Raw genomic sequence first — 10195 nt, 5'->3', positions numbered from 1 at the left:
CCAGGTTTGTGTGTGGGGCAGAGGCAGGCTGCCACTGTGGACTGGGGCTCTGCACCCTACTGTGTCTGCCCCAGGAGCCATGTGCAGCCTGTGTCGCCTCCCCTGCCCACCCAGTGGTGGGATATACAGCATGGTGTCACATGGCACAGAGCCCACCTCCACCCCGCACACAGATCTGGAGGACATGTACCCCCCGTGCCACCCCCGGAGTGTGTGTAGTGACAGGAGCCCTCCCTGCACCCCTGGAACCTGTGGATCCATCCCATGACCTGCCCCAGCCTGGGGGCCCCATTCACCCCAGTCCCACTTCCTCCCTCACCATAGGGGCCTCAGTCTGCCCCCCATGCTCCTTCCCTCCCCCATGCCCCTACCCTCCCACACACACTTACCTGCTGGGTGGTGTCTGTGTGTGTGCGGGTGTCTGTCTGTCTGCCCCTTGCTCTCAAGCCACAGCCCCCCAGCCCTGCTTCTGCCCCTCACTCCTGACCCACAGTACCCGACATCCTGCCAGGGTATGTGGGAACCCCCCTCCCTGGGCTCCAGACCCCACACCTTCACAATTTCCCCCCATACACACACACCCCACACCCACCCTGCAACCATACAAAGAACCTGCACAATTTTGCATAACTTTGAGTTTTTCTGCACATAATTTTGAGTTTTTGGCTGTGCAATTAAAATTGTAATTAATTGCAACTATTTTTTCAATCACGCAATAAACATGATCACTTTTTTTAATTGTTTGGCAACCCTAATTTTTATACAGTGGGATAGTATATTTTTGGCCAATTTTTCTCCATTACACCATTGCATTCCTAATGATTTTAGTGGAATTGTACTGCTGTGAATGGGAATTTATCTTAGAATGTGTTTTAGTGAGGAGGAAGGGGAAAGGTTATTTATTTTTGTTTAAATCAATCAAATATTGCCATATAGTAAACGTGCCCAGACATGTGTTGACTGCCTCTTCTCCTCCCTGTTGTGCATTTCAGGTTCAGAGGGAATCTTTCTTTACCTTCAAGAAGATGCTAACACGGCCCACAGCACCTATTTTATTGATGTAGTTGAAAAAACCAATGTTTCCTTCTGTGGCACCATAGAATTCAAATATTCTAATAGGGCCAAATCTCATCAGAAATTCTTCCCAGACTGCAGGTCTTAGGCCATTCCCTAAAGCAATGCGCACTAGGTGGTCTCTTTCACCTTCATTCTGCGGACAGAAGAAACATTCTAAAATAGTTGACTGGTCCAAACAAGCCAGAATTGGTCAAATATTTGCTGATGAAACAGTTTCTCATTGGAAGATACTGATTTGCCAAAACTGAAATGTTTCAAAGGAACGTATCGATTGTACAGAAATTTATGATAGAACATTATAAAAACATTTTTTTACAGCAGCAGAGGAGGGCAGCCTGGCCATCAAGCCCAAGTGGAAATCACTGTGTGTGACTCACATGACTGGAAGGGGTGGGGCTTTGGGGCATATAAACCTAGTGACTGAAGCAAGGGAGGCAGTCTGGCCCTGTATGCTGCAGGCAGAGGTGCTCCTGGGAGAGAAGGGTGGCAGAAGACAGAGAGGCAGGAATCCAAGCCTCCCAAGAGAGCCAGGATGAGGGAGCTCAAAGGGAAGCATGGCTTGCAGGGTGACATTGATCCAGAGTAGGGGAGACTTTTAGCTTGTGAAGCAGCTTGATTGGGTTTATATTATGCTTTAGCTTGATAACCATAGGACTGGATTGTGGGTATGAGGGAGGTGTGAAGGCCACAGAGAGGTTCCTGGTGGGTCATTCAGTGACAACCTGGCCTGAGGTCAGGGGTTCAGAGGGCTACGGGCTGGTTTGGAGCATGAGAATGCAGTACAGGGTCAGGGGCCTCGAGCATGCAAGTGAGAGACAGGGCTGGGGCCCAGGAGGCAAGGTCTGGGGCAATGTACCTGGGCTGAGGGGCACAGCCAGAATAAAAAAGCCAAGGCTGGGAAGGTTCAGGGTCTGAGGGTCAAAAGCTGCATTCGGGCCAGGGGGCTCCCTCTGAATGAATATTGAATAACATCCTTGAGGCATGGCCATGGCTACAGGGCCACAAATATAGCCCATAAAGCAGCTAGTACCCTGAGGCACTGATAGGGTCAGAAGGACCATAATTTTGTGTCCGAGGGGCAAGACGACCCAGCTGGTTATGGGAAGTACCAGCTGGCTAAAGTGAACTGGGGCTCAGTCTGGGACCCTGGAGCATCCTCCCTAAACACCATAGAAGTACCATCAAAGTGTGGCAGGCAAGGTGGAAAGGGAAGGTACCCAGGGGAGCCAGTGTGGGGCAGGAATTACTTATTCAAAACATGTGAGAATACTATTGGCATACTACTGACATACTTGATGTTAAACATGAACTTTCCTGGATTGACCTACCTAATGCTGGGGTAAGTCCTAAATGAGAAGCATCTCATTGTGGACCTTGATTCTGACCACGTAAGGTCACTCTGACTATCTATGCCATGGGCAGCATGGGTAGAACATGTTAAATCTTTTTTTTCAATTCAGTGGCCAAAACAAAAACATGAAAAAATATTCATTTTAGACTAAGCAAAATATTTTTTCCATTCAGACCAAAGCATCTTGTTTTATTTTCAAGTATTTTACCAAGTTAATTAAATTTACAAATATAACTTTTAAATAAAGCATAGTTTCAGAATAAATGTTGAAATATTTTGCTTTTAAAAAACTGAAACAAAATGTTTTGACTTTCTTAAATTAAAAGAAGATATATTACCAGTCAAATCTATTGTGAATTCACCCCTAATTTGCAAATTCTAAAGCTGTATTTTTCTGTACTGTATTTTTCAAGTTAAAAAGATTGCCCAGAGCTATTGGTGGGATTCCCTGTAGTGGGGATGCAGATATTACTTTTCATGTAGAACAAATGCTAGGAATGTATGTTTCCCTGCTGTGCTCAGCCACCTCTCTTCCCTCCTTCACTTGTGGTTGTTAGCCCCTTCAGGTATAGGTGTTCAGACAATTATGAACTTGGTGATCAGACTATCATGAGTTACTGCATACACAGAATTAGTGCTGTCCCCTCTCTGTCACGTGCTCCACAATGGTGACACTCTACTAAAACATTTGTGCAAAAAAGGCCAGTTCAGTAACAGCAGAAACTGATTGACAGAGTAAATTTTTGAGGTTTTATAGATTGTAAGGCAAGAAGGGGCCACTGTGGTCATTTTGTCTGCTCCCAAGGGTTGGAATGCTGTTGTAATAGCTATGGTGATCCAGAAAATGTACAAGAGGCAGGTGTTTTCTTGTGATTTCTGTTATTGGAGCAATTGTGCAGTTGGGAGAGATGTTGGACAAGCTTTTCGGCATGCAGCACCCTTTTTGAGGTGAATCTGAAAACGTGTCCATTATCTACCCCAACTATACATTTTGTCCAACAAGAGACATCACAAAAAAACTTTGCTTCTTCTATATAATACAAGTCTTAGAGCTTCCCTGAATTAATTGGTGTTTGAACTCCTTCCTACCTTGACTTAAAAATGGATGGCTTACTCAATAACATTACCTAAGTCTTTTTTTTTTTTGTCTCATTCCTTTATACCTTGTTGCTTCAAAAGTATAGTACTTATCATATAGGCATGGATGTCATATAAGCTTTAAGGAGACTAGTGCTGCTTCCAGTTGGGGCCCTGACTGTATGGTTTACTACCCTTCCCTGGTTTCTATTTGGAAACCAAAGGCCAACAATGGCCAGAACTTAGCTGCAAGTACAGGCTGTTTCCAACCCAGCCTGTGCAGCCACTGCTGCAGCTGCAACCACAGCCTCCAGCCATGCAGTGCCACCACCTCTGCATAGCATGTGAGTTTGTCTGAAGCTTGCACTGCTAATATGATTACCTTCAAGCATGTTACTGGACTCATCCACTCTTTCCTGGCACACTTCAATTTTTTGCTTGCTAAGTCACAATCTTTCTGCTTTGCCTTCTAAGTCACCAACTTTCAGACACCCTTCAGAATTTTCTCTAGTAGACTTTTTTTATTGTTGGGCCAGATTAAAACACTTTCTTTTTATTCTTTCCTCCGTAAGACCCTTCTGCTCCACTAGTCTAGCTTAGCTGATTATTCTCTTAATTTCCTTTATCCTTGGACTGTCGGACTTCGAGGAGTCATCTGTTCTGGTTTGAATTTGGGCCAGCGGCTATCTTGGCTTGGTCACTGCTCCCATTTCACCTTGACTCCTCTCCTACTTTTTGGACCACGCAATCAGGCTTTGTACTAGTTAGCTGATGTGCTGACCTTAATTGCTCCTTTGTTCCTAATCCTCTGAACTGTGCAGTCAGACTCAATTTGAGCCTGATAGTTGCATATTGCTTTGTTTTTCAGCACATCTTCAGCACAATTACCTGAAGCATAGTAAAAGACTTAGCATTGCATAGCCAGAATCTTGCCTTTATAAAGATTGGTTTATGGGGGGGTTTTGGGTTTTGGATTTTTTTTTAATATATAGAAAGGAAAAGGGGCCGTTTTGCCATTGATGATACTTGTTGGTCTTTCCCCCTCCCCAAATCTTTTTAAAAAAATCATAAAAACCAATTCAGCAATTTCAAAACCACAAGGAGATTAATTATTGGCATTTCACTGCTGTATAGAAGAAAATCCACTTAATAAGTTATGAGCCTGGAACATCTGAATTGCATGAGGTTAATCATTTCATCTTGCATTCTTGGGGGTTTTAGTCAAATCCTGTTGATACTTCTCATAGTCCTTTTTGCCTACTGTCCAACCTTCCAGCTGTCTATTGTTTACATTATGATTCAGAGTAAAAGTTTAACAGCCTGGTGTCCTTTAGAAGGGCTAAAGTTAGTGTCTGACATGATTCTCCAATCACTCTCACCAGTTTCACAGCAGTGTAACCCCACTGAGTTCAGGTGGTATGGTACAATGGAAAAACTGAAAGCAGAGCCAAGCCTATGGTAAAAAATGAACACAGGGCCAAGAAAATGAGAAAATGAGAAAATAAATAATATAAATAAGCAATCTATACTACATACAGAAAAGAATAACATTATTTTAAAAAATGCAGTTACAAACTAAAACTTACTTTGGGCTGGTGACAAAGGTAACGACAAATTTCCCCTATGTATAGGAACAGTGTTACATTGTATTTTGTACAGTCACTCCAAAACTGGCTGGCAGAAAATTTCTTCTTCAGAACACAAGTTGCTCCTAGTTGAGGAAACAGTGAGAGAATTGAATAAATTGAAAATTACCATTAGGACCTGTTTTATTATCTGCCAGTGTTGAATACTACCAATTAAACATTTCTTCAATAATCTAACTGATGCTCAATATAACTAATTCTAAATAAATTGGGAAGGTGTCTTGTTGTTAAATGGGCCTAACACAATGAGGCATTCCTCTTTTGGAGGTTATTGCATGGCTGCAATATGGGTAGGAATAATTATTATTAATAAATAGTACTGAACGGACCTGATTTTGTTGTCCTATCAGCTTTACACCGTGTAACTTCATTAATTTCAATTGTTTTATAACAGATTAAAGTGGTGTAAACTAACAAAAGAAGCAAGCCTTTGGTGATATTTTTGGCATTTTAGAAAAAGAAAATCTTATGAAACCTTACCACAGGTATTCTTCATGCTTTTTTTTCCTTATAAAGCTGTGCTGCTTTCTGTAGAAAAAAGCACATTCCAAATTCTGCCTTAACTTAAATGCTGTGCTATTAAGTTGCTTTTAAGTCAAAGCAAAACTAGCAATTAACATTTAGCAACCTCCGGCCCCCTTATGAAGAGGCCATGTTTTAGCAGTCCTGCTTTCTAATTTACAGATACCAGTAGCCCCAGGAGTCATCATGGAAATTACAGGGGATACATAGCCGTATCTGTCTTTCCTTTAGTTGCAGTTTGACTGGAGTGTTGACCTGATTTTCAGAATAGCTTCATACATGTATTGTAGCACTGATAGTCAAGCAGACTCGTGTGTTTTATATACCCTGTATACCTGCTTCAGCCTTTTGCTATAGCGTACAACATGACTACTAAGTTTATGTCTGCAGTTTTATTAATGCTACCCATTCTCTATGCCTTGAAACATTGGCCCCGTGGAGCCTCCCCCAAGCTTTAAAAGTTATAGGTACACATAGCCTCATATACAGCCTCATATATTGGCTGCATACTACAGGAGGTGATAGCAATGACAAAGTAATAAAAACTACATTTTAGAAGTCTTAATCGATTTAATATTTCCTGAAAGGGGTGATATTATATAACTATATTAATGGTAGCTATGCAGAACAGTATATTAGGAGATGTTTATTGTTTAAAACTGGAGGAAGTATAAAATGTTTATTGCTTAAAGCTGGAGGAAGACAGACAGCATTGTTAAAAGACTGGCTGATGTCAGTTTAATATCCAAACAAAAAAGGCAGGAAAAAATGCACTAAAGATAAAGGGATAATCTGGTTTCTATATGCACACTATTAAATTTACAGTTAAATATATTTAAAGGTTTAAAAAGAAACCAAAGAATAGTGTCATTACCATTGTATCAGATTCCTGGAATTCGTGGATCTGGATCTGTGGCCATTTTGGCTGGCAAACACAGTAGTGCTTACAACTGCCATAACTGGACACACTAATTGTGTGCAGAATTAACAACTACATGTGCACTTTACCATGTACCAAGTACATTACACTTTTGAAAATGCATTATTAAAAAGGAATTATAAAAGATGTTCAGCAGACTTCAAAATGATGTAGTAGTTTCAGCTTTGCATGATTTATCCATGGTTTGTTTCTTCCATTTCTGATTTTTGTTTTCTTATCTAGGTACTTCTGTGCATAATATTATGATGTCCATAGAATTGCATAAGTATAATCTGGGACTTAATCCTGTCTGCAGTATATTTCATACTAATTAAATCGAATGAGTACTTATCTATCTGAAGAACTTCTTGATTTGAACTTTGACTTACTTCAAAGACTGACATAGTTATAAACACAGTGTAACTGTAGTTCAGGCTATCCTCTCCTTCCCCTCCAATCCTTCCTTAATGATTTACAAAAAAAAAACCCAGTCTGAGTTCATCACTGACTGCATTAATATAATTCCCCGAAAGAAAAATGTTACCTAATTCAATGCATCCACCAATACCAATGAGCGAAGCACTTATGTGGTACAAGGGAAGAGTGATATACATAATGTCTTGAGAAGCTGCACCGCACTGAGCAAATAATAGACAGACAGATAGTATTTTAAGATGACTGATGACAGCAGCTTTTGGAAAACCTGACATAGGGAAGACAGGAAAAATATAAGTTACTTGTTTTTTCTGATGATTTCAGTACATGGACTATGGAATTATTCATGGTATCTGTGGTGAAAACAATCTGTCTTCTATGACAGCCTCAGTTTTATTTTCTTTTTTTTTCAGCAGTTGGACTCGTTAACATCACTTCTTGGTTTCTCATGTCTGTCTCTGATCTTCAAGGTTCTTCCATTCTATCTTTCCATCTGTGTATGGCGCCTTCCTCACCACAGAGAAGGAAATTTTAAGGGGCTTTTAAGGATTTGTGCATTACCTGCACCACGTAGGCTAAGTACAGACAGTCAAAAAGCCCGAGGCTGAATCAATTCAATCGTTGCAGATTAGTTTAAACTGTGTAGATTGAACCAATAAGCAAGGGAACAAACATTCACTCTTGATTCCAGAAATGCAGCAACATGCCTGCAGTGGCCCATGCCAAAAGCCAGGGGGCACTAGAGCATACCTCTCTGCTCAGCTGGAGCAGACAGCTTGGGCCAAGGCTAGCCCACCAACCCTGCAAGGGTGGGGTTGCAGGAGAAGTACAAATCATCCTGCATTGTTGGAGGACTGTGAGTTAACTTGAATCTGGATGGCATCTGGGGCAGAAGTTCAATAAACCAATTGAACCTAAATCAGTTAAGTCTGATACTACATCCATCCAGGTTTATCTTAAACTGGTTTCTGCCATTTTGAAAGCAGTTTATGTGTACTGAACTTCTGTTGTGTTACAGATTTGAACCAGTTTCTGATCACTTACACTGGTTTATTTGTGATTTCTGTCCCTAGTCACACAGTCCATGTGCAGCCACACACACTAGGATGGCTAGGATGGAGTATCCTCAGCAACATTGCTTAGCTCGACTTGAGAAGAATGGATTCCTCTTCCCCTTTCTTTTGTAGAGTTCCCCAACATCCATTTTCATATTTCCAGCTAAGTACAGGGGAAACAATTTACCCCTCTATCTACTACTCAGAGGGAGCACATCTACATATGCAGTTAAGCTGACTCAATAAACTCTGGAGCTGTTTCAGCTGGAATCAGATGCTGCTGGGTATAGCATCTGTATGTGCACTGGAAACAACAGCAGTTTGAGCCAGGGTAGAGTAACCCTTGGTTGGCAGCAGACACAGGGGGCCAGGCCCAGTCTCCAGTGGCAGCATCATGCGGTGAAGGGGCTGGGTGGGGCACGAGAGTGCTAAAGTGGAGAGCCATGCAGCAGGCAGCCCCCACACTTTAGCACCCTTGTGCCCCAGCCAGCCCCTGTCACCATCTACATGTGCATTTCCACGCATGTAATTACTATCCTACAATGAAGTTAATTAAATTACTGCATCCTAATACCAGTGCATATATAGACAATGACACTTTACAGCAGAGCTAATTAGTCAACTCTGCAGTAAAACGCATGTGTAGATGCACCCAGAGAGACTACATCATTTTTCATGTGGATCTGCCTTTGTGACTATACTTTGTACATAACTGTGGAATCCAAGTATCTTTCAAAGACTTTGAGCAGAATACTATTTCACTTTACACGCTTCTTGAAGCTGAGCCACTGCACCTTGCATTTAATATCCATTAGCTAAAATGTAGAGTGCAATGTTAAATTGTCTGCCCCACCGGGAGCAAGATCCAGGCTAGAATCCAGGGCCCTCTCTCTTTCAGAGTATTCTCACTGAGCCACATACCCTCTAGTATGTTTTCTTTCTTCTACTTCCATGCATCTTCCTCTCTTCCCTGCCCAAGGGGCCAGCTTCAAGAGGAGGGCTAGGAAGGGACCTGCCTAATTCCTAATCTGTGATCAGGTGAGTAGAGTTTAGGAAGTAGGAGACAGGTAGGTTCAAATTCCCCTTAAGGTATTGGGGAGTATAGAACCTAGGTCTCCCATTTCTATGCAAGTTCTCTGTTCTCTTGGATATTGGGTTAAAATATGGAAGGATTTTTCTCTTCCTCCTTATGTCTAACACTGACTAGTCTTTGTTTTATTTGGCTACAATTTCAGGCCTTACCTTGTCTAGGTATGCATTTACAGAGCTGTGTGAGCAGAGCGCAGCCAACTGTGCATGCTTAGTAGCTGCGTGGATGCTTGTGCATTCCCACATCATGTAGAAGTGCATCTGTGTGTAAATGCCAAAACCAGCAGTTATGCATCTAGATAAGTGCCACTGGGGCACATACAGTCAAATAGGACTCTACATATTCCCTCTCACTCTGTTGTTAGCTTGGTAACTTAAGAAGCTAAATTGTGGCATGGTATATGTGCAAAACTGCACTGACTTCAGTAGAATTATGGCAATTTATGCCAAAGGAAAAAAAAAGCCTCCAAGGCATGTTCATAAGTGAACAAATGCTCATGCAGCATCTGTATGTCTAGCTGTGGGACCATTTGAACATTTTATATTATTATAATTTCACATATATATTATAATTAATAGTACAACTATCTATAAAATATATATATTATAATTCATAGTACAACTTCACCTGTACTCCCTGATGTGAAAATATACAGAGCTGTATTGATCATGCTAGTTTGAGCTGTAAGGTGAGGTGGAACAGGATCGTCAGAAACGTTATCTAGTTTGTCTAGTAAAGTGTCAACATGTTGGAAAGAAGAACTCTTGCTCATAAGCCAGATCCCAATGTTGTTTTTCAGAAGCTGAAAAATAAACTCTTCCTCCAGGCAGCCCAAACAGTCTGCAGTTAAAGAAAGAATAGAACTTATATTTCAGTATCTATAATTGAAGTTCAGACTGTTCTCCCTAGAAATGCACTGCTAAATTTGCACACAGTTCACCTCTCTTAGGGTGACCCTGATAGGACAAACTCCACTTAGATGACCATCTAATGCAGCATTTGAATGGATTGGCACAGAGGTTT

General features: G+C 41.5%; 1 protein-coding gene across 4 annotated transcripts in view; it reads right to left on the bottom strand.

Annotated features, from left to right (window-relative positions):
• Positions 1-10195, bottom strand: part of LOC102382638 (long-chain fatty acid transport protein 6-like) — a 34583-nt gene that overhangs the window by 15582 nt on the left and 8806 nt on the right. For 2 of the 4 annotated variants that reach the window (XM_025206702.1, XM_025206703.1), the window contains exons 3-6: positions 9800-10012; positions 7137-7295; positions 5092-5216; positions 1016-1210 (exon numbers count right to left, since the gene is read on the bottom strand). In XM_025206702.1, the coding sequence (XP_025062487.1) occupies positions 1016-1210; positions 5092-5216; positions 7137-7295; positions 9800-10012 (692 nt within the window). The remainder of the gene's footprint in view (positions 1-1015; positions 1211-5091; positions 5217-7136; positions 7296-9799; positions 10013-10195) is intronic. The other 2 variants (XM_025206704.1, XM_025206705.1) reach the window with 2 other exon arrangements.

This window comes from Alligator sinensis, unplaced genomic scaffold (assembly GCF_000455745.1).
Source record: "Alligator sinensis unplaced genomic scaffold, ASM45574v1 scaffold10_1, whole genome shotgun sequence".
NCBI lineage: Eukaryota > Metazoa > Chordata > Crocodylia > Alligatoridae > Alligator > Alligator sinensis.
This window is presented reverse-complemented; position numbering and strand designations above follow the sequence as displayed.